Consider the following 26,249-nt stretch of genomic DNA (forward strand, 5'->3'; position numbering starts at 1 on the left):
ACAACCCATAAATGCAATAGCACTTCCTCTATATTGTACAGTATTTTGAGTTTCCCATCTAAGTCAGTTTGCTGCAATTTGTGGTACAATAGAGTTTGAGAAGAAGTCAGCTTATTGGGGAAAGGGGCTTTATAATAAGACTGAGGGTATCACTTTAATCCGTAGTTGAATTTTTATAACCAATTGTGCTCTGAAAATCTGAATATGGAAAAAAGGTTAACTTGTATCAAGACAACCATGAGCAGCATAAGTGTTACCTGACCTCTGCAAGTATATCAGAGAGTGAGGTTTATTTTGATACACAGTGCTTGGGTGTGCCATATAAGACTAGTTATGCTACTACTACTGAAATGTTCAGTGAGCCAATGTACTGGAGGTATCCTTGGCACCAAGACTGAACCAGTTCTGAGGAATTTCCTGTACCCTGGGTCCTGGATTATGTTTGTTTTTCCCCGGGGTCATCTACCAGTTATCCTAGATCTTTCAGTAAACTACATCAGTTTTGCTTCCATACACTTGCACAAACTCAGATGAATGTTGGATTTATTTCTTAAATAACAAAATAAAGAACTTTTGTATGCTATTTTAAATATATTAGATAGTCTTTTTAGACCCCAAAATGTGGTTTAAATGAGTTCAGCAGCAGAACTTGATGCATCTACTAGCAGGACTAGGTAACAGATGTACCACCCTGAGGAAGAAATTTAATCTAACCTAGGGATGAAAATGTCCTGTCTTCAATAATCTCCAAATATTAAGATCTGGATTTGAGGGTCTGTACAGGTACTCCCCGACTTACGACCGCCTCAGTCGTACCAAAATTTGGTCAAATTATGTATTTTTGAGTCCCAAAGTCAGTACACAGACAAAATTTTCATCTGTAATTCACTTTAAAATGGCTGACAAGCTTAAAAGTGAGAGTTTTGTGGTGCTGAGAAGAAAAAGAGACATTCATTTCCGACTTACGACCATTTCGACTCACGACCTGGATGTCGGTCCCTAACTCCGTCGTAAGTCGGGGAGTACCTGTACCTGTAGTTCTTTCAGTTTATGTAAAACCCTAACATATATTTTTTGAATTTAAGTTATTCTGATTCCTGTATACAATTAATCCAACTTAGTACCATCTGGGCTAGTAACTTATGAGAATTAGCTTGTCAAGTTATAGTATAAAGTAAAAGGCAAACTAAACAAATTCACACTCACGTCACATCCAGTGACCACGTAAAAAAGTGAAGAGTACTTGTAAAAATATTTATAAATCATTGAACAATCACCCAAATAAACGATGTCACCATTCCCAGAAATTTTCAATCAGAAAGTTGTATCTGGCAACTACCAGACTCGCTTCATTTTCGCTTTTATTTTTTCGAGGTGGAACAAAATTTTGTGAACTAGTAACAGAAAATAATTAGAAAATACTAAAGCAATTTTTCATAAAAATAGTTAGAACAATTTATGGTCTGTAGTTAAAATTTTAGTATATTACTGTACCGTATTTTGAAATGAAATAATGTGATATGCGAGATTATCGCTCAAGGACGTTCAGGAATAATTTGTGGAGTTAGAATTGAATGTCAAAATGAAAAGGTATACATTAATTGCATTAAGCTGAAACAAATATCTCTGAAAAGTATGAAATGAAATAATAACCATACTCACTACATTTATGCCATGTATTTAATGAATATAGAAACAAATCTTTTCCATGTTCACCACCATGATGGACTATGACTTAAGGCAGGAAACATTCACAAAACAAAATTCTAAACTTTAGATGAACTATACATTTAAATAAATATGCCTTGATACTTTTCCCCAAGTAATTATAAGAAAATTAATTATTATTTAGCAACCAAGAATAAAATATAAAACATTAAAGATTCCTGTTCAACAGTCACTCGGCACTGATAAAAAAAAGCAAAATTTGGTTAAATTGCTAACTTCAATGAAACCTTATTCAACTAATAATTATTTTAGAGTAAAAACCACTTTTATATTCTTCAAAAAATAAAACAACTTCTAAACAAGGAAACAAGCCATCTGCAGAATATTCTACACCAAGAAGTGTTATTGGCTTGTGTTGTGTCTTATTGGACTGGCTGTCCTTTATTATACCTGCACGCATCGTCTTCTTTCAAGCATGAGACTGGGATACAGCTCTTACTTTTGCTACCAGTCTTGAAGTCTTTTACCTGCAAAAATATGAGGGAATACCAGAAAATATTGAGGTAGCAAGAAATTTGGCTCTGGAGTTTGCAAATATACCATCTTACTACAACGGAGTTCATCCCACAAGTCACTTGGTCACAATGGTCAGTCATGCAGTCACTCACCCGGCTTCTGCAAAGTTGCCAGATACTGCTGTTTGAAAGAATCATATTGAAAAGCATGACATCACTTCTTTCACCGATTGTACAGTATTATACTACAGTACTTGTCTCACTACAGTAACGGATGTAAGGTAGAGATACCACAGGTTCAGTCTCCATCTCTTATTATATCATTCTGGTTTTACTTGGTAAAATCTCACAATAGTTTTTGCTCTTTGTCCAGCTGAAGAAAATATATTTCTAAAAAAATCTACTTATATTTGATGTGTATAAGAAAGGGGAACTGGTCAATAGAACTGTCTGTTTGACGAAAGAGTTGAGCATGTTGCCAGGCATTTTCTCCTTGGCCATCTAAAAGTCTTGCTGATAATTCCAGCTTTGTTGTTTCATGCTGTAAGTCCCCCTGGGAGAGCTCCAACACACCATCTGGAAACCAAATTTTATTAATAGTATACTGAACCATATTTGTATTTGAATGTACAGTACAAGTATGGGACTGTTCATCTGGCACCTCAGTATCCTGAATGCTCAAAAAATGGGCTATGTTTTGGGATGATTGATTTCAAATGAGCACCAAGTAACTCCTAGGCCCAGCAGGGAAATCCAACCATTCTCAACTTGTGAACTATACTGTATATTATTGTAGGGTTATTTTTCAACTCGTACATAGAGTAAATACAAAATGAAAAAAAAAAAAAATGTGTCAAAAGGTACCGTATGAAGTTTTAAGTATCTATGGGTTTCCACTGTGAAGTTGTGTTGAGAGGTCAGGTGGTCCGTGGCACAAAGTATCGTTGCTAGGAACGCTGCTATATTGCTAAGGCAAGTGTCAGTGGAGACCGAGACACAGTTTGTACCCTAACTTTTATCATTTTACTCTTTTAATGCTTTCATTATTACTATTTACATGCTTTGTTATTGCTGTTTATATCCCTATAATTTTAAGTTATATGTTACAGTTTACAGTAACAGGTAAAGCTACTCTCAGCAGTCAATCAAGTGATCTCAAAAGGTTTTGCAGCCAGTTACAGAGGGTTTATTACTGTACATTTAGTACCTTTTAGGCCTGCCGCTCCAAATTCTGGAGAAAAAACCTATCCAGTAACCCTCAAGTTCCATGTATATCAGATAAATGGCCCCACACCTGTATTTAATCATGATCCTGATCATGCTTAGTAAAACTTATGGGATGACAGAAAAATGAAAATTAGCAAATAGCCACTGACACCTTTAAATTTATGCTTATTAAAGATCTAAAAGACAATTCTGAAGTACAAAAGCCTTTTCTTCCTTCACGAAAGCTAGTTCAAGTATTTGAGAATACTTAAACATAAATGGTGAAATGACCCTAGAAATCATAACTAATGGCTGAATGCAGAACAGGCAACATGTGAAATAAGCCAGGCCGAGACTGCAGTTACCCCAGGATATGCTTTCCTTAAAGGGACCCCCAGAATAGAAGTCTGCTTGGAGATGGTAAATCACCAATCCAGAATCAGAAATATTACCCAAAGCCTTGAAGCACTACAACATCTTGGAAGGATGCCTGCAGCAAAGGCACAAAACTTTGCTTTTGTGGCAGAAGAAAGGAATGAAGGATTCTTTACAACCTTGGAGAGCAAAACTCCTTTACTTAGACTTTCATATTGAATAGACAACATCAAGGGGAGACCTGACACATCAAGAGTCTGAACATCGTATAGTGCATTTTTTTTCAGCTGAGAAAAGATGCCCTGCCTCCTTCTCAAGAATTACAGCTGATTGGCAGCTTCAAACCTGTCCGATATCGTTCTGAAGTAATGATGTACAGTACAGTATTTCTAAATTAGTTTATTCATAATCGTTGGGATGACCGTTTCTGAAGAGAAAGATATTTAGCTAATTTATATAAAGATACATACATTCATTACAGTGACCCCTCGTTTAACGAAATTTCGGTAAACGAACTGCCTTCCATAAGGATCTTCAATTCGGTTAACGAATTTCTTACGAACCGACCTCAACATGTTTTCGCTTGCACTGGCCGGGCAACCAGCTTTAGTATCAGTCCGCCAATACATTAATCGGTTCTAGGGCTTAAATTCCTTACTATTTTAGTAAATATTAAGAAGTTTATACTATTCAATAATTTTAAAAGTTTAATATTCAATTTTTTAGTCATTTTAACAATTATTAAACATAATTGAAGGTAAAGTGACTAGTTTAATGAGCGGCATCCAGCCTCTTAACACAGCAAACAGGCATTAGTCTCTCTCTGTTTTCACTGGAGGTAACATTTTGCTTGAGACTCTCTTCAACTAAACGCTTTTTTTCTGTATTTCCAAGCAAATTATTGGTCATTTTGAAATATATTTTACATATTGACAATATATAATGCAGTGCAGTGTTGATTTAAAGAAAATAATCTTGAAATACGCCAAGAGAACTAAAATTTTATGGGTGAAATGGTGCCATGGGGTGACTTCTCTTACACCCCAATGCCTTCTCTTCTTCTTTCTCCTCCACCTCCATTCTAATTCCCATCATCATCATCATCATCCAGGAGCCTTCTACATACACACCTCAAAGTAAGTGAACTTTTCTACCATTTTTGTTGAATTTAGGCAATTTTCGGTGAGCTGGAACCAATTACCCAAAAACCCATTGAAACAATGGTTTCGGTTAACGAACGACCTTCTGGAACGGATTGAGTTCGTTAACCGAGGGGTCACTGTATTTCAAACATAAGCATGTAAGAAGTTTATCAGAAGTATTTGTACATGAATTAACTGATAAACTCTGGTAGCAAATTCACACTTTCGGACGATGCATTTAATATATACAGGTAGTTCTGCTATAACGCGATAGTAGTGTTCTTGTAAAACATCGTGTCATAGAAATTCGTGTAATAGAAATAACAGGGCTTATGGAGAAAATAGGGTTAGGTGCAGATTACTCCAAATCGAAAAAAAAATTCGTAGTTAGCCTAACACAAAGGATAGCACAGTCTAAATAAATACATTCATATCTAATAATGAAATCATACAGTAAATGTTACACTTTACCTTGAAAAAATATGAATATAACTTTATGGGGGATAAGGGTGATGTTGAGGCTGAGGAGTCATGAAACATCAAGCTTTTCTTCAAGTGTTATAGCCTTTCTTTTACGATCACCACCGGAAATGCGATCACCAGAGTGCTTCCCAGAGATATTCTTCTTTTCCATAGTCACAAAATTGGAGAAACAGTAATCAGAATTCACTGAGGACACTTAAAAACTTCACGTGTTTCAAACAAAGTGTGGAGTAAACAGAGCGCGTGGGTCTAAAACGCTATGTATTTTGTTTTTCTCTCATTTAAAATTTTACATTTTACATATACAGTACTGTACAGGTATACTGTATACATAAATATTACATAAATTATTTCTGCAATTCTTCACAAACAAAACACATAAACCAATGGAACATGTGATGTCGAACGTGAACTGTAAACACTGCATAACCCCGCGCCAAGCCACAATGTACAGTACACTTTAAACGCTACTTATTTTGTTTTTCTCTCTTATTTAAAATTTTACAATTTACATATACTGTACAGGTATTTCTTCACAAACAAAACACATAAATCAATTGAACAAGTGATGTAGAACGTGAACTGTAAACATTGAGCCAAGCCACAACACTGTACAGTACACTTTAACACTTTAAACGCTACGTATTTAGTTTTTCTCTTTTATTTAAATTTTTACAATTTATATATATATATATATATATATATATATATATATATATATATATATATATATATATATATATATATATATATATATATATATATATGTATATATATATATATCTATATATATATAGTGTAATTTACATAATATTCATATTATGCTAAATATACAAAACATGAAAGCGTTTAGTCCCCAGTAGAGATATCCGTTCTCTATCCACTTCCAGGATGTCGTTTTCTTTTGTGTACTCGCTCAGGGACTCAAGTATTTCTGTATATGACACAGGATGATAAGAAATTGAATTTATTTACATTTATTTATTTATATATATAATATACTGTAATATAAATATACTGCAAATATTTTCTTTGAATTGCTCCTCGTGTTTAGCGACAAAGGAGGCTACATTTATGGTGATCGTTAAGGACCAAACTCCGAATCCATAGCGTGACTTCTGTTCATTATTTACTAGCCTAAAATTTACCGCATCGGCAGTTTCCAAGAATTAATGCAGTCATTTACTGAATATTCTTTGCAAAAAATAAATTTTTAAATGAATTATTTATAAGAGATAGAAATATTATGATCAGTAAATATACAGATAATAAATTACTGACCACCTCCGAACACAGAGGCGGCTAAAATAGCCACAGGCGGTCTGATGAGTCACTTTCCTTTCTTGTCACTGGCAAATGGGGGAGGGGGATGACAATAGCTGTGTTTATTACGGTATGTTAGACTAGTTTTGCATACATTTTTATTATTTTTAATATACGGTAATCTTCATTAATCAGCTTACCAAGCGTAAAGTTTCAGTATAAAATAATTAGTGGTACTGTAGGACCTTGTGAAGGTGGTTACTGTATACATAAATGTTATAAATTATTTCTGCAATTCTTCACAAACAAAACATAAATCAATTGAATATGTGATGTCGAGCGTGAACTGTAAACACTGTGTGTGTGTGATGTAGAGAAGAGTGTAAGCGCTATGTAATTTGATTTTCTCTCTTTTATGTAAATTTTACAATTTACTTATAATATATAGGTATACTGTATACATAAATATTACATACATTATTTCTGCAATTGTTCTAAAACAAAACACGTAACTCAATTGAACATGTGATGTCGAGCGTGAACTGAAGCCACAACAACTGTTAGTGGAATCGCGTTGGAAACCAAGCGAGTTCGTTTCACAAATACCGTTCCTCAATTCATAAATCGCGTTAAAATTCACGTTGTCAAAACACGCGTTATAGCAGAACTCACTGTACAGTACTTATTTTTACCAACAATAAGGCATTAAGACAAATTACATATCAGTAATACTACAGGTACTCCTCCACTTATGACCACCCAGACATACGACCGCTGCAGTCGTATAAAATATTTTTCAAATTACGCATTTTCGATTCCCGACTTCAGTGATCGCGCCATGTACTGACAAAATTTTAGTTTGTAATTCCCTTATTGGCAAACGTAGAAGTGAGAGTTCTTGTGGTGCTGAGAAGAAAAATAGACACCCATTTTAGATTTTCTATGTATTATCTTCGCCTTTTTGACTTATGACCTGGTTGTCGGTTCGGAAACCCGTTGTAAGTCAAGGAGAGACTGTACATTATACAAAAACTAACATTTTAAAAGACCATAATCACATTAAAATATTACACGGCACAGCAGAGATGGGAAATATGACTGCAAACAACTTCATATTTCCCCGCTGACGGCAGTGTAATATTTCAATGTGATTCCGATCTTTTAAAATGTTGTTCAAGTATAATGTACTACGACATTGATATGTAATTTGTCTTAGTATGTTTTATTGTAGGTAAAAATAAGTATATATTAAATGCATCCTGTAGTGGCACCAAGAGTCATCACCTATCAAACTTCAGAGGTAACTACTGTACAGTGGTCCCTCGGTTAATAAGCACCTCGGTTAACAAGTTACCTTCCATAAGATTCTTAACTTCGGTTAATGAGCAATCCCTCAATTAACGAGTTTCTTACGAGCCGACTCAACATGTTTTCGCTTGCATTTGGCGGTCCACCAGCTGTAGTATTAGTCCACCAATACAGTAATCGGTTCTAGGGCTTAAATTCCTTACTATTTTAGTAAATATCAAGAAGTTTATACTATTCAATAATTTTAAAAGTTTAATAAATTTTTAGTCATTTTAACAATTATTGAACAAAATTGAAGGTAAGGAACTTAGTTTTATAGCCGCCATCCAGCCTGTCAACACACCAAACAGGCACCAGTCTCTCTGTCTTTTCAGTGGAGGTAACATCTTGCTTGAGACTCTCTTCAACTAAATGCTTTTTTCTGTGTTTGCAAGCAAATCATTGGTCATTTTGAAGTTTATTTTACATATTGACAATATATAATGCAGTGCAGTGTTGATTTAAAGAAAATAATCTTGAATTACTCCAAGAGTACTAAAATTTTATGGGTGAAATGACGCCATGGGGTGACTTCTCTTCCACCCCAATTCCTTCTCTTCTCCCTTCTCCACCCCCATTCTAATTCCCATCATCATCATCATCATCATCATCATCATCCAGGAGCCTTCTACATACACACCTCAAAGTAAGTGTACTTTCTACCTTTTTTTTTGAATTTAGGCAATTTTCGGTGAGCTGGAACCAATTACCCAAAAACCCATTGAAACAATGGTTACGGTTAACGAGTTTTCGGTTAACGAGCAACCTTCTAGAACGGATTGTGCTCATTAACCGAGGGACCACTGTATTTCCTTTGAGACTGGGGCCATATCACGAATTAAGTTGTCATAATTTACAAATTCCGTACGGGCGAATTTCCTCAACCGAAGTTTCTGTAACGTGGGGGATGCCTGCATCTAAAATTCATTAAAACAAAAAGTAATTATACATTCTCATGAGAGTCTTGATTTTATAAGCTGGAAAGAAAATATTTTTGTTCAAACATAAGCAATACAGTCGGCACATCACATACGCGGGCTTAGCATACACGGATTCGCAACACGCGGATTGCCCTGCCGGAGGAATATTCTGTACTTTGAGTGAAGTACATTCAAATCAGGCGCATTCTAATGCTGCACTGCACACCGCCACCACCCACACACACACGCCACCCCTCACTCAGTCAGTCTCGCTGTAACCACGCTTGTATTGATTTCAGCATTGGAAGTGACTTGATTTTTACCAAAAATCGTTAATTTATGATATTCCTTGTTTATAGGTCGACCCAAGTTTTTGAGGGTATTGGAACAACAAAACCTTCAGTAAAACACTCTCACGCCCCTATAAACTGAGGCTCACCGTGCCTGAAACACAGAGTGCGAAGGCAAATTGTTTACCATTTATTATTACGACACTTTACACTGAAACGGGTAGTTTCAACAAAAATATTGTATATTTATTCAAGTCAATTAGGAGGGAATAATATTGTAATACAACAGTTTTTTAACTGAAAACCAGTACTGTACACTACAAGTACACTTTTTATCTCTTGAGCAAAATATATGACGCTTATATTCAAATTACTGGCTGTCTTGCAAGGATTCCAGCAATGCAAATTATAATCCCCAACTTTAGTCTGAGATATTATATAAGATAAAACTGTAAGCCTAAATAAACCCCTGGCTGAGCAGATGGTGGGGGAGGAGGGAGGGAGGAGGAGGGAGGAGGAGGGAGGGAGGGAGGAGGGAGGAGGGAGGAGGGGAGGGAGGGGAGGAGGGAGGGAGGGAGGCCAGCCAGGGGTGGGGTGGGTTGGTTGAGGCGATATGTTTGACAGTTTGAGCCGAAGGTCTATGTGTGTTTATTTAACAGTCCTACTACTCTTCTCCCATTTTAAAATGCCAGTGAAATGACCTGGGAGAATATAATTAACATTGCTGGGATTCTTGTAAGACTGATTAATTTGAATAGCAACATGCTCTAATGTGCACTAGACATAACAATTTTAGTACCGTAAGAAAATACATGTACACTGCAGCTTTGCACTAAGGTCATTTGTTTCTTTTAGTACAGTGTGTGCATGTAAATGGATGAAAATAAATGAAGAAATTTATGTAAATCTACCCAAAAATACAGTTGAAAACTTTATACTGTATTATAAAATATACTACACAGTACTGTACACTAATGTACTACATCTTTATATCTTGAGCAAAATATATGACGTTTATATTCAAATTATTGGCTGTCTTGCACGGATTCCAGCAATGCAAATTACAATCTCCTGACTTTAGTCTGAGATATTATATACAGTAAAATAAACACCTTAAAGAATAAAGTTATCAACAATCTTTTGTCTGGGAACACAAGGAGAGGGGTAGCCAGCGAGCATGGGGGGAGGGGAACAGGGGGGTGAGGTGACAGAGTGTGGTGTTTGTTTATTTATTTGAGATAAGATGTGACAGTTGGCGCTGAAGGCCTACGTGTTTATTTATCATTACTTAAGAGTGACTAAGCTCTTCTCATAATTTGCTACCAGCGACCTGGGTGAATATAACTTACATTGCTGAGATTCTTGTAAGATAGTGATTTATTTGAATACCTGTATAAACAATCTATATTTGCAATAGACAAAACAATTTAAGTACCGTAATCATTTAGTACATGTACAGTACAGGTTTGTTCCACGGTAAAATCTTTTGAACAACGAAAGAAAGCGAAAGTCATTGTTTTCGTCATGATTTTATCCCACTTTCTACTGTAATACGTACATCATTTCAGCAAAAATATTACATTTCCATATTTATTTCTGAGAATATATTCATTCAGTTACAGTTAAGGTAAAATATACTTGTGATGTAATATTTTAATGAAAATACCAGGTACAGTGACCCCTCGTTTAACGAACACCTCGGTTAACGTAATTTCGATTAACGAACTGCCTTCCATAAGGATCTTCAATTCGGTTAACGAAAAAGCTTAAACCACTTCTATTTAACCGACCTCAACATGTTTTTAGACTGACCGGCAGCCAGCTTTAGTATCAGTCCGCCAATACATTAATCGGTTCTAGGGCTTAAATTCTTACTATTTTTGTAAATATCAAGAAGTTTATACTATTCAATAATTTTAAAAGTTTAATATTCAATTTTTAGTCATTTTAACAATTATTGAACAAAATTGAAGGTAAAGTGACAAGTTTAATGCGCGGCATCCAGCCTCTTAATACAGCAAACAGGCGCAGTCTCTTTGTTTTCACTGGAGGTAACATCTTGCTTGAGACTCTTCTTCAACTAAACGCTTTTTTTCTGTGTTTTCCAAGCAAATTATTGGTCATTTTGAAATATATTTTATATATTGACAATATATAATGCAGTGCAGCATTGATTTAAAGAAATAATCTTGAATTAAACCAGAGAGCTAAAATTTTATGGGTGAAATGGCGCCATGGGATGACTTCTCTTCCACCCCAATGCCTTCTTCCTTCTCCTCCACCCCCATTCTAAATCCCATCATCATCATCATCATCATCCAGGAGCCTTCTACATACACACCCTCAAAGTAAGTGAACTTTTCTACCATTTTTGTTGAATTTAGGAAATTTTCGGTAAGTTGAACCATTATCTAAAACCCATTGAAACAATGGTTTTGGTTAACGAACGCCGTTAACGAACCAACCTTCTGGAACGGATTGAGTTCGTTAACCGAGGGGCCACTGTATTTAGAAATACGATATCGTAGTTTTCTTTAGTTTCAAATTTAATTAACAAAGATTGATGTTTCAAATGTAATGAACAAAAATTTATGTACAGTTTCTATAAATAAACTTTAAAAAATGAATACTTTATGTTTTACATCATCCTGTGCGTACCATACCATGCATTTGGCTACTTTGGGCTTGCTATGATGACGCAAGATCTGCCCTGGCAACTGTATCCACACTCACAGCTGGTGGTGCGTGCAGCCGCTTCCAATGTTTACTGGTAGTTACTGGGAAATATTTTTCAACCTAACGAAACTATTACCTGTTTAGAGGTCAACCCTAATTTTTTGCCAAATAATTTGGTCTTAAAACTCGAACTACACACAGGTATATACGGTAAATAAGGACATAGGTAGGGTTTTTAGAGGGGGGGCAGCAAAAGTACACGATTTTAACATTCACGGATATCTCTGTTACCTAACCCATGCGTATGTTAAGGGCCGACTGTATTTAGTTTACACAGACTTCACCTCGGTAACATTGTCATTCTTTAAAAAAACCTTCGCATTTATGGGTCTTGCAACTTCAGGAATGTTTTTGAGGTACCTTTGTTACCCATGAAGCACTTTGCTCCAGTACATAGCTGCCACGAAACAGCACCATTCTCAAATGCTGAAACACAATCAGCACTGATTCAGCCTTCAGTTGTGTGTGGGTCCAGTCCACTACCCAACTTATTTCACCAGTACTGCTTCCTTCTGTGAAAAATAACAAAATAAGTTTACTACACAAGCAATTTATCTTCTACTTTTTACTCTGAATGTCCTTCAGGCATGCATGATGTATAAAAGAGACTGAATTACAGTTCAACAAGGAACAGTGCTGTACTAAGTTGATGTATAGAGAAGGTGACAAAAACTAAAATGTTAGAAAGACATTTTATGTATAAACCATTACTGTAAGAGGACAGAAAAGGGGATATATGCAATTTTCTTTGTTAAAGTCACATAAGATAAGATGATGAAAACATGTAAAGTTGACTCAACTCATCCATAATTTAGAATCATAATCTAAAATACTGACTATGTTAAATACTGCAGAATAAGAAAACAAAAATCCTACACAGTACTTGCCTTTTCTAGCTATGAATACCATCTTCCAGTCAGCTTCATGCTTTCTCATGATACTTTTGCTTGATTTGATGCCGGCTTGCCAACCCTTGAGTACTTCTCCTGTTGTAACCCTAAAATACTCATCTCTAGCAGGTGAGTACTTCATCATGAACTCTTTCTTCACAATTTCTTCTGCTGTTACCTGGAATGTAGCTTGACATGCCCTCAGACTGTGTCTCTCCCCTGGTTAAACGCCATGACAATGACCCAGAAGAACGTCCCTCATTTTCACCTGTTTTACAAGGAAATAAAATCACCGAAATAATCTTAGAAGCTAAATGTAAGTTACATCTTCCCTAGAAAGTATTGCAATAAAGGTGTTAAAAAACATAATAGCTACCCAACATCATCCTCAGAACAACAAAAGATGGCATGGAAATGAAAACTATGATCTAAATTGATACAAGATACTGGTCTAATATGTAAGATCTGGTTGTGAGAAAACCATAATATTTTCATTGCTTCCTTGGAGTAAGAGATGTGAATTCTTGAAAAAACCTGCCAGAGAGTGATGCGACAACACCAAGCATGAACTCGTTAAGGACTACAGATATAGACACAAAAATGCCAACTCAACTGAAGTACTGATGTTGTGTCTCAAATAAACTGTTCTAACCAGATTTCAAAGCACGATGAGGGGTGAAGAACTGGGCAATTTCTGACACAAGTCGATCTTCCAAAAAGTGTCTTTTTGCCCACGGGAAAGCTGCTTGCCGCTGTCGGTTAATATCCATTATTATTGATACCAGCCAAGTCTCTCTACATCTGTTGAAAAATTTGTTTAATGACCTCTAATGTCCACATCAAATATTTCAATCTCAAACACAGTACTGTCCATACAGGCCTAATTAATTAGATAAATAAATGAGAGAGAGGAAGTAAAGAAAAGATAGAGAAAGTTAAAGAAAGATAGAGAAAGTGAGAGAGATAGAGAAAGTGAGAGAGAAAAGATATAAGAAAAAAAGAATAATGTACTGCATCTTCAAAAACTCTGAGTATACAAGGAGCAAAACTTTTACTCATGTTCTGTAGGAGTGAAGCAACAGTGATCTAGAGTGACAGGAAGCCAGCCAACACCCCACAAGGAAAAATATAAATAAGTAGAAAATATAAGTATCTCATGAAACCATGCAGGAAATGAAGCAGGCTACATGTTTACTTATGATCACCTAGATGCTTTTCTGTCATGGCCACCACCTTAATGGGGGTTACGGTACCAAAATAACTGAAGTCTAGTTCTGAGATGGGACACATACTGTAAACTCAGCTAATAGTTAAAACTGCCTGAGTCCCATGTATTATATCAATCTATCAGAAAAAAAAAGTTTGAACAGTAAGCTTCATTACATCTATGAGCTGAAACTGGGATATGCAGAAAAAGAGGAAAGACACTGGTGAACTGCAGAGTCAAATACAAATACTATACTGTACTTACTTTTTCCTTCTTTTGAGAACCTCCTTTTGTTTAGTGGTATATCGCCAAGTAACATCTACAACTTCATCTTTGGAAAAGCAATAACATATGTTAGCTTCTTGCCCCAGCCACTCTCATACATTAATGGAGAGTCTATCTTATTCTCACAGCAATCAGTATGCAACCATCGTCCTTGTGACTGAGAGAAAACTTCAGTCCAAACATGATCGGTATAATCATGTATGTATCTGTAGAAAAAATAGGTACATTCAACAAATAAATATATACATGCAATGACACAGCTCATAAAACTCAACACTTCAGCCTAAACTATTTGGACAAAAAAGTAATACAGTACACACCCTCTACCTATGACGGATTGTGCTCCAGGACCTCTTGAAAATTGCCAGGTATTTTTGAACTAGATGAAAAAGTGAAAGTGGGTCCAATAAGGACAGCATGAATATAGTACATGTTTTAACTGAGCCTCTGGTATATATAATGAAGCATTGTGGCCGGCACTGCACTCAGCTGTCTTCACAACCCCAATTGTAAAGTTTGGTAACCATTTACAGCGGGGTTGACTAGGAATGCACTAAGCACAGACCAACAACCCTTGAGACAGGAGTCAGTACTGTATCCACTCAGCTGCTACACCTCTTTATGAACAGAAAACACACAGAGTAAGCCCTCCCTTCATAATGGTCAGGGTTTAAGTTTCTGGAAAACCTTACAAAAGCAAATTTTGCAAATGTGAATACCTTGGTTCAGTGGGGAAAATGCAAATACCGTATATACTCGTCTATAACCCCCTTCAGTATATATAGGTCAATTTTATTTTTTGACCAAGAATGTTAATTTATGATATTCCTCGTTTATAGGTCGACCCAAGTTTTTAGGGTAAAGGAACAAACAAAACCTTCAGAAAACACTACATCCTATAAAGCTTGTTTATCATGTATTAATACGACACTTTACACTGTGAAATGCTGAGTAGTTTCAACAAAAATATTGTATATTTCCATTCAAGTACTTATTCAAGTCAATTAGGAGGGAATATTATTGTAATACAATAGTTTTTTAACTGAAAACCAGCGTTGACATATTTTGAGCGAAAAAAGCAAAAGTCATTGTTTTAAATCCGGGTGCTTATCCACTTTCCCGCACCAATATGTCGTCATTTCAGCAAAAATATACATTTCACAGATGTATTATATCAGCCACAGTATAAATAGAATATCACGAATATAACAGTGTACAACTGAAAACTATTAAAAAAACAGTAACATCTCTTGAACATCGGGAAGGGTTTGGTAAGTCTTTTATTTCATCATATGATTTCTCTAATTTACATTAGAAATACATCAACGTTTCGGCAAAACAACTATTTATTTACGAGAATGTGGAAATGTAATATTTTTGCTGAAATAGCGTGCGTATTATATATAGTGGAAAGTGGGATAAAATATTGACAAGAAACTGTGTTTCGCTTTTCTTCGTTGAAAGATGTTACGTAATGCTACCGAATGGTTTTCAGTTAAAAGCTGTTATATTAATATTCTATCTAATTCACCAATATTTGTAACAGTTTTTTAACTGAAAAGCGATTGAAAAACCGATGTGCGATCTAGCTGATCTGACAGAGCCCTGGTCAGCGGAGCTTTGTGTTTTCATCGGCCCTTCTTAAGCAACTTTTTAATTTTTAAGCGTCACGTTAAAGTGTGTTTACGATATGTTCTTATTTTCTTGCTTCATATTTTCCAGAAATATGACAAGTTTGTATATAATACAATGTTCGGTACTTTTAATTTACAAGTATTCATTTTTAAATACAGAAGACAAACAAATACCAGTACTCGGTTATTTCGTGACTCTCCGCCAAAAAAAGACCAAACAGCTGGTACTCTCTCCCTCCAGCCCTACCAAAATAAGCTCAAACATCTTTCTTGTTTTATTCTCTTAATTTCTCTCACTTTTAACTGGTATTTTTACTTCATATTACTTACCATCAGATAAACTACAAGTAATTGAGGTTAGACACTGTTATAAATTTGATTACCCGGGTCCTGGCAGGTGCCGTTAAAACCACCTGACCCTACCAACTGTTGCAAGTCAGACAACATTTTTTAATCATCCATGTGCGAGAAAGGATGGATGGATGAAGGCGGCATAAATATGGCTTAAAAAAATCTGGGACTTTAGACCGGGGGGACTCGCATAAAGAAAAAAGTCTTTTTGTGTGGGATATGTTTTGGTCACATCTTGTTGACAGTGATGTTACTGCTGGGATTAGGAAGAAAACACTGATACAGCTGTAATTCTGGTGGATTAACAAGTCTTGTCCAACCGCTGGATGTTTCATAAACAAACCATTTAAAGATGCGGTAGAGTGAAGTGAAACAACTGGATGATAGAAGGCGATAAGACATACACAAAGGGAGGCAACATCAAGCTCCATCACTAGCAACATTATGTGAATGGATGAGGGCCTGGGATGCAAGTAAGACCAGAAATTGTGAGTGAAATGCTTTTAGAAATGTTGAATTTCGAATGCTCTTGATGGAACAGAAACTGACTTGTTGTGGGATTATGAGGCTAATGAGGCGTGAATAAGGATGAAGATATTGATGATCCTATGGCTGATGATGGTGTTGATCCATATGTGATGCTGTTCAAGGAGAGGACTGGGAGGCTGTTTGGTGCTGCAGATGATAAGAAGCATTTTGATGGATTTTAATGAAAATATTCAGAAATATGGGTATAATATTGTATTTATTCAAGTCAGTGAGATAGAACGTTGTTGTAATACAACGGTTTTTAGCAAAACCATTGACGTTAAGTAAAAATCTTTTGAGCAGCCGAAAAGAAGTCATTGTTTTTGTCTAATTTATCCACTTTCACTGTGTCGTTACATCATTTCCTTAAAAATATTACATTCCATATTTATTTCTGAGAATATATTCATTCAGGCACAGTTAAGGTAAAATATACTTGTGATGTAATATTTTAATGAAAATATTTATAAATAAGTGTCGTATTTTTCTTTTGTTTTCAAATTTATTAACAAATTGATGTTTCAAATTTAATTAACAAAATTTATGTATATATAAATAAAATTTAAAAAAAATACTTTTATATTTTACATACTCCTGTGCATACCATACCATGCATTTATTACTTTGGGCTTGCTATGATGGCCTTAAAGAGATCTGCCCTAGCAACTGTGCGACTTACTCTGGTAATTGGTCTTGCGTTGATGCGTGGATTTCCATTGTTTACTGGTAGTTACTGGTAAATATTTTCAACTAATGAAACTATTACCGATATAGAGGTCGACCCCCAACTTTTTGCCAAAAAATTTGGTCTTAAGAACTTCGGTGCTATACACGGGTATACACAGTAGGTTACAGGGTCAGACTCACGAGCACACATTCATTCTCTGCAGCTACAAGGGCACAGTAGGTGATACAATACTACATAGTTGCCACAAAAAGCGTTAATACTAAACTTACACACACACACAGTACAAGATAACTGTAGCCTGAAGCTTAACTTGTGAGACCCACAGCAGAAAATTAAAAAAATGTATTTATGAAAACTTTTACACTGCTGTTGGCATGTAAAGAGCTTGCCATTATTTCTATTCCATCTACAAGAATTGCATCCCTGGAAACCTGAACATAGGGACTAAATGGTAAATATTTAAAAATAAAGGTTTAAATAAATAATTATATTGTACAGTAATACCCGCTTTACTCGGGTTTTGCTTTACTGCTTTACTCAGGGTTTTTTTACTACGCGGGTTTTCCTTTACTGCTTTACTCGGGTTTTTTTACTCGGCGCACCTATTCTACATTTACGTGCGTATTCTCATGCGTATTCTACCGTATTCTCGTGTGTATTCTGGCGTATTCTACATTTACTCGGTACCCTGCCAGAACCGGAATCTACTCATATACGCGGGTGAAGTATAATTTTTTTATTTAGCTCATAAAATTCATACAAATTACCCGGCCAGAATATAATTTACATTGCTGGAATTCTTACAATTTGATGATCATTTTGTATAAACATCATAGATTTTGCATTAGACATACAAATTTTATATCTTGTAAGTATTTTGTTTACTCTGAGTAAATATGTTATCTTTTTGTGAAACATATTACATTTATATTCAAAATATTCCTGGTCTTGCAAGGAATCCAGCAATGTCAATTATATTATCCTAACTTTAGTTTGAGGTATTATTTATTACTATACCTTAAAATCCAGTGTTTCCCAAACATTTCTGAGAGAGGGAGCCAGCGGGTGTGAGGAAGGGAGGGGGGGTGGTTGAGTCCATTATTTGAATGGACATTAACTTGCGACTGTATTTCTCTATTTCTCTTAAATATTAATTGTGTGTGTGTACCATCATAAAATTAAGATGTTATTTTTACTAGAACATAGGTATTGTGTCTGGAAAAATTGGAGTTTGGGGTTCAGCCAGGTCTCTATTTCAATTAATCCCATATGTTATGTTGTTCACTTTCAGGCGGGCCCGTGGGTTCAATTGACCGAGGGTTCACTGTAGTGTGTTTTCTATTTACCTTTGATGATGATATGATAATGGTGGTGTTAAAGAGGAAATGAGATAATCTCACATACAGCCTTTTTTGTTTCTCTTTATGTACCAGACTCCTTTACACCAAAATGCCTGCCAACTTCAGTCACACATGCATTGTAGCCAGCCTATCTTAACACATTCACTTTTTCACTTAAATCATAATTTTTTTGTACCTCTGTCCATTAGGCTCACCTTCCCCATTCAGCTTAAAATGAGAGAGGATGGACATAATGGGCATGTGGGGTGCATCCCTTGAATAAAGAATTTGTATACATTCAGCAATTTGCAAATACTAGGAGCTTAAGGGATTGATTTTCATACCTTGCATCCATTCCAAGAGTGCGACAAAAGAGAGTAAAGCAGTTGGCCCATTCTCCACAACGACCCTTCCTTGTCTCCAATAGTTTACCAGGGTGATTGTATCGTGGAAAGCGGTCTGAAGTTCCACAGCTCTGAAACAGTAAAATGTATGGAGTTGGTGAGATCGTAATACCTGTATCCTCATTCCAAATATATGTATCTCTCTTTCCGTCTCCTGTTCTTAAACTTCCACATACCTTTGTGGTTGCATTTACTATAGCATTTCCCAAGTGCAATGAAAAACCAATTCATATACAGTGGTCCCTCGGTTAACGAGCACAATTCGTTCCAGTAGGTTGCTCGTTAACCGAAAAATTCGTTAACCGAAACCATTGTTTCAATGGATTTTTGGGTAACTGGTTCCAGCTCACCGAAAATTGCCTAAAGTCAACAAAAAAGGTAAAAAGTACACTTATTTTGAGGTGTGTATGTAGAAGGCTCCTGGATGATGATGATGGGAATTAGAATGGGGTGAAGGAAAGGAGAAAGATGGCATTGGGTTGGAAGAGAAGCCTCATGGTGCCATTTCACCCATAAAATTTTAGTTCATGGTGTAATTCAAGATTATTTTCTTTTAAATCAACACTGCAGTGCATTATATATTGTCAATATGTAAAATAAATTTCAAAATGACCAATAATTTGACTGGAAACACAGAAAAAAGCTTTATGTTGAAGACTGAAGCAAGATGTTACCTCCACTGAAAGACACAGAGACTGGCCTCTGTATGGTGTGTTGACAGGCTGTTTGGGCAGCTAAAAACTAGTTTCCTGTACTTAAATTATGTTAAATAATTGTTAAAATAACTAAAATTTTAATGTAAGACTTTTAAAATTATTGAATAGTACAAACTTCTTGATATTTACTAAAATAGTAAGGAATTTAAGCCCTAGAACCGATTACTGTATTGGCAGACTAATACTACAGCTGGTGGGCAGCCAAATGCAGGTGAAAACATGTTGGGAAAAATTAATAAGGAATTCCTTAATCGAGGGAATGCTCATTAACAGAAATTAAGAATCTTATGGAAGGTAATTCGTTAACCGAAATTTCGTTAACCGAGGGATCACTGTACACTCCTTCATTTATGTCAGCACCACAAAAATTTTCACAAAATTTCTCTCATACCTGTACTGTACTTGTGTTTTCATTCAGAGTTCTAGATCACGCTGTGTGCCCTTTTACCAAAAATTACAACCTTCCCCTCCCAGTCTATACATGTAGCATGCAAAGCAATTGCCAATTTTTTTTACTTCATCTAATCTAAATCTTTTTGAGCATCTTTTATATTAACAATATGCATCTTTAACCATCAGACTAAATCCCTTCTCTTGCATATCAAACATAATCCTTTACATTTAATCAAATTCCACTCACAAGTTTTTCAACACAATGAACAACATTCTATAGAAAAATATAACAAAGAAACTTGCTGTTTCAAAAATTCTGCCATAAAACTAATATTAACCTAATATATGACCAGTTTTATTATTATTCTCAGGAGAAACAATGACTTACCTGGCATGAATAACTCTCTACACGACCCACAGCCCACAAAAGATCATCTTCTGTGGCAATTTATCAACAAGCTTCATTTTGCACTGGCACTGTGGACATGTTGGGGCATCAAACCACCTGAAGAAATCATTTTTGAACCAAGCCAGTAACTCCACTAGCACAAAGTCCTGTAAATTTACAAGAGAGAAAAATAGAGAAAACTCAAATATATTATCAATCTATTGCTGTACATTTAATCCACTTCCACAAATGAGAAAACAAATAATTAATATTCACAATTCAACTTACATCCTATAATAATTACTGTAGTAACCTCTCCATTCAAGGACAGTGAATACAGCAACAAATGGTCCAAGGGGCCTCAGATCACTCCATAAAAGTAATCTTAAAATCTATCGATTAAGCTTCATGCCCTGGGCAATGTAACAGTAGCTGGAACCCCCATGCGAGCTTATTTTGACAAGAAATTATAAGAAAAAAATCCGTAAAAACTGGTATTTCAGGTGTAAAATTATTGGTTACTGTTATAGCTGATGTGCATGTGGTCCCCTACGTCCACAGCCACCACAAACTCGCTGAGGGGATAGCAGACGGGGTAAGGAGGGGGAGTGAGCGCCATTGTCTGTATCACTGTCCTCATCGTTGGTCGCCTCAAGAAACTCGACTTCATCTGGGTCTGCTTCCTCCCCATCACTGTCTTTGTAACACAATACTACAGGTACTCCTCGACTTCTGACCGCCGCAGTGTAATACGTAAAATATTTTTCAAATTACGTATTTTCGAGTCCCGACGTTAGTGATCGCGCTGTGTACTGACAGTGAGAGTTCTCATGGTGCTGAGAAGAAAAAGAGACACCCATTTTAGATTTTCTATGTATTTTACATGTTCGACCTGGTCGTCGGTTCCTAACCCCGTCGTAAGTCGAGGACTGACTGTATATTAATGCCACTCAAATCAGGCAACTCTAGATGAATAGCACTACTATCGAGAGTATGGAGGAGCGAGGTGGGTCACGAGATGTTGAAGGACGTGCATCCATCATGATAGATGGTAGGTAACTGGACCACTACACTCGTGACAAAGATTACATGCGAGTTGAGTTGCTGGCAAGAAATATCCTTTACAAAGTACTTCGCCCTGCCTTGAAATTCAAACTATGCTGCGAAAATTAAGGATGTAGAGGAGTCGCCCCAGTGTCGCGATGGTGGACGTAGAGGAACATCACCTGGGCTATAAGGGTTAAAAGATAAAGGAATTGTAAATTTTTGTTGGGACATCATCTCTTGATGAACCTAACTTGCCACATCCCAACTATCACATGCGTCAATTTTTGCATCAAGTCTTTCAGAAGCTCAGTACATGTTGATTTATTTCCTTTGTTTGCCACAGCCTTCAAACAAATGTCATGAAAAACACCTAATAGTCAAACATAGGAAACATTATCATAAAAAAAAGTTTATAAAAATTGGTAAATTCAAAAGGTGCCCATACATCAAAGAAAGTGACAATCCTTAAGGTCACTGGCATAGGACACATGCACTTAATTTTTTCTATCAAATACAGTACCGGTACTGTACAATAAAAAAAAAGCAAACAAATAAATATAATTGTACCTGGAAGTGTGGACAACATAATATAATACAGTACAGTACAGTACAGTATAAATCCAATAATACCTGAAAATCCAATGGTTTCTCATTGTTCCCAACAACATCCTTTTGCATACTGGATAATTTGCTCCTTGCACGTTCATGTAGATGTTGCACTGGCAAAACTTGCCGCGGCCTTCTCTTGCAATGATGGACTCTCATATATGAGCACTCTTTCAAATTCTCGAGTAAGAGTGGCTCTAAACTCTGATTCGCTTTCCTGAAAGAAATGAGACAATTACTATAACTATAACTGAACTAAGTCAGTGTACAGTAACCTACAAACTACACCTATCTATAACAGGTGACACATCAGTACCAGGGACAAACAAAAGAATAAAGACTATTGACAGAAAAGATGGAAAGGGTTCTAAACTAACAGGGAATGTCTTTCACTGTAAAAATTCCATTTCTTTACCTACAGAGTCAGTCTTATGAAAACTCATGAGTGCTTGGCCATATGAAAGACAGGGAATGTGACCAAAGACTTACTGGTTCTCTTAATGTTGCAACGGCTTAAAGAAAATTGGAAATATGTCATTCATAAAGTGTCCTTATTTATCAGCATGATAAAACCAATTTTACCAATTTACATGTTGTTTTATTACCTCTTCTTGGATACTGCTCTACTGTATGGGGCTCTCATCCTGATAACAATCATAAACTATCAGACATGATACTCTATCCTAAAGTGTACAATGCATTTTTCCTCAAAATGAGAATTAAAATCTTTAACACAATAGAAATCTTTTCTTTTGTGTTCCACACGATTTATTTTAGTAACTTTCATCCACTTTTAATAAACCCACACCACATTTTTCCTCATGATTCATGATGAAGAGGGGTTGCATCTTTATTCCACAAATGAATCTAAATGAATCACAGCTTAATATGGTGTTTTGTCAAACAAAGTTAAACTAAGGAACAGCCTTTTACTGGGTTTCTTTGATTTAAATACAGGTTACTGTTCAATTTACAAAAGTGAATATAGTTGGAACTTGCCAAGTTGGAGGCTGTTCCTGTCTCAAGCTGACTATATAGTATAGTACTGTATAAATAACTGTAATCACGTAATCACTTTTTACATTTTAACACTTGTAAAGGGAATGGGGTAGGGGATTAATGGTTCACCTGTTACTGACTTAACCTGATGCAATGTCAGGTCATCCATTGTCAGGGTGGGGGATTAGTGGGTCTCATGACCTGAAGATGTCCTGAATAAAGACAAAAGCTAAGGTGCTCTAGTGCAGCATTTCTTAACCGGGGGTCCAGGCCTGTAGAAAGCTGCTAAGGAGTCGTGGTACTAGAGAAAATTTATTGAATCAGTGCTTCTGTTTTCTATTACCTGCCTCAATATTTTAAGTACCGTATATACTTGTCTATAACCCCCTCGTTTACGGTTCAACCTGATTTTTGACCAAGAAATCGTTAATTTATGATATTCCTCGCTTTATAGTTCAATTCACGTTTTTGGGGGTAATATAACAAAACCTTCAGTAAAAACGCCCTCGTCCTATAAACTGAGGCTCGCCGTGCCTAAAACACGAGTGCCGAAGGCAAATTGTTTACCATTTATTATTACGACACTTTACACTGAAACGGCGGGTAGTTTCAACAAAAATATTGTATATTTCCATTCAAGTAACAGTCAATTAAGAGATATTATTGTAATACAACACTTTTAACTAAACCTTGAAAAACGATTACGGTAACATCTTTTAAAGCAGAAAGAAAGTGAAAGTCATTGTCTTCATCACGATTTTATCACTTTCCACTGTAATCGTCGTAATTTCAGCAAAATATTACATTTCAGTGAATGTATTATATCAAGCACAGTATGAATAGAATATCATTGTAATATAACAGAATTTTAACGAAAACTATTAAAACGAGTAACATCTCAAGAACATCGGAAGCTTAGGTTAAGTCTTTTTTTAGTCATGTATTTCATCCTATTTTACATTGAAATACATCACGTTTCAGCAAAACTACTATTTATTTCCGAGAATATATTCATTCAGACAGTTAAGGTAAAATATACATGTGATGTAACAGTTTTTAACTGAAAACGATTCGAAAAACACGTGTACCATGTAGCTGATACACAACAGCTGGTGATGCGTCATCGTCGTTATAACAATAGGAGGTTGAAGTAGATTACGGGTTATTATATGAAGTGTGAAATATCGAGGTTTTTATTACCGGTATTTTTGTAGATCAATGAGAACTGTGATACCGTATATGATATGATAAGTTAGCCTCGTTAAGAACTTCAATATAGACTACTGAAAGCACGTTGTAAAGTAATTTAGCCTGTTGTAAGTTGGTGAGCTTCATTTGCTGAAGGAACTGCACACTTTTCATTACTAATTGGTACATATTTTAAGTTTCCATTGTTTACTGGCAGTAAATGGTAAATATTTTTCATGTCTGAAGCTAAAAGTTGCTCCTCGCCCTTCCCATCATGCACGGGTTCAACCTAACAAAACTATTACGCATGTATAGGACGACCCCAATTTTTGCCTAAAAATTTGGTCTTAAAAACTCGAACTATACACGAGTATATACGGTACGTATGTAAAATTTATTATGTTAAAGTCCTCATTCACCTTTCAAAACTTCCCTCCTTTGCAGACCAATAATCCATTTTTTTCTCTTAAAAAATAAAAAGACAAAGGGTTTACATTTATTCACAGAGCAATATCTGGCTAAACATAAGAGATACATACCTCGAAGAGAGGCGTCACAGTATTTGAAAGACCTCCCTTGACAGCTGTTCGAGATTTCTTCAATTGCATTTTTTTCAACAGCATCAGCTGTTGTCGGTACTGACGTAAATTGTCAAGTGGATCATCTATTGGAAGAACCAGTCTATCTTCTCCCTAAAATAACATTCCTTGTTGCATAGTAGTTCAAGAGGGCTCTAAACCGAGTTTTATTTTAAACGTTATAATTTTTTTCAGTTTTTTCAACAAAGACAACAATTAAAATTACATATGTATAATCTTACCTCCTGAAACCCCATAAGGAAGAGAACTTCTAAGGCACCTATTGCAGGGATCAACTTCTGCTCCACCACACCACTACTCAGATTAACATTACGAAATTTCTCATTGGATGGATCCCTCAGTATGTTGTCAGCACCAAAATTAAAACAATTTCACAGTAAATCTAATTATGTATACATACAGTCTATGGAATACAGTAGAATATAGTCTGAAACAATACAGTATAAGTAAAATCAAACATCAGTTCTGTATCTCTTTAAATCTGGGTCTGTCTTTAAGAATTTGTTCAATTAAGAGAGTAGTTCAATAGGGGTGTGCCCATTTCGTCACCAACCCGTTTCGTCACCACGTTCATCCCCATTTCAAGGGCTTTGGACCTTCATTATGTATTCAATGAAGCAGTGAAGACGTAATGGCTGGTTTACTATCTTTGTGTACAAACTGTTACGACCTTCCTTTTTTCAGAAGCAGTAGACATCTCGCAAGTGTTGTCGAATTATCACTGGCTGTCCTGCCAGTCTCCGGTTATTTCTCAATGAGCGGTATCGGTGTGCAGACAAACAACAGGCAGGTAGAGTTCCACCAGCTCATAGAAACACACTTGTGCACTGTAGTTCCTCTTTAATAAACACTAATTCTTCACAACACTGTTAACAGGGCAACGTCTTCACAGCTTGACTCCACACCAATATATAGTCGGCACACTACCAGTGTACAATTCCTTAGTCTTCTCATTTTATATTAATCACAACAATTCCACAATATTTTCGAGGCTCACAATAATAAGTAAATCATAAAAAAATAATGCAATTCATTCTAGAA

The 26,249-nt window shown here is 35.9% G+C and overlaps 1 protein-coding gene across 1 annotated transcript; it reads right to left on the bottom strand.

Moving 5' to 3' along the window:
- Positions 1–1,653: 1,653 nt before the first annotated feature.
- Positions 1,654–25,562, bottom strand: LOC121870879 (peptide-N(4)-(N-acetyl-beta-glucosaminyl)asparagine amidase-like). Its single transcript, XM_042372852.1, is given in 13 exon segments — positions 1,654–2,759; positions 12,306–12,457; positions 12,833–12,982; positions 13,014–13,103; positions 13,488–13,636; positions 14,307–14,382; positions 14,385–14,533; positions 19,213–19,343; positions 20,770–20,786; positions 20,789–20,936; positions 22,447–22,639; positions 25,149–25,301; positions 25,430–25,562. Coding segments are annotated over 11 exon segments (1,185 nt in total). The 5' UTR covers positions 22,495–22,639; positions 25,149–25,301; positions 25,430–25,562; the 3' UTR covers positions 1,654–2,684.
- Between the last annotated feature and the right edge of the window lie 687 nt (positions 25,563–26,249).

Source organism: Homarus americanus, unplaced genomic scaffold (genome assembly GCF_018991925.1).
Source record: "Homarus americanus isolate GMGI-L3 unplaced genomic scaffold, GMGI_Hamer_2.0 scaffold52512, whole genome shotgun sequence".
Taxonomy (NCBI): domain Eukaryota; kingdom Metazoa; phylum Arthropoda; class Malacostraca; order Decapoda; family Nephropidae; genus Homarus; species Homarus americanus.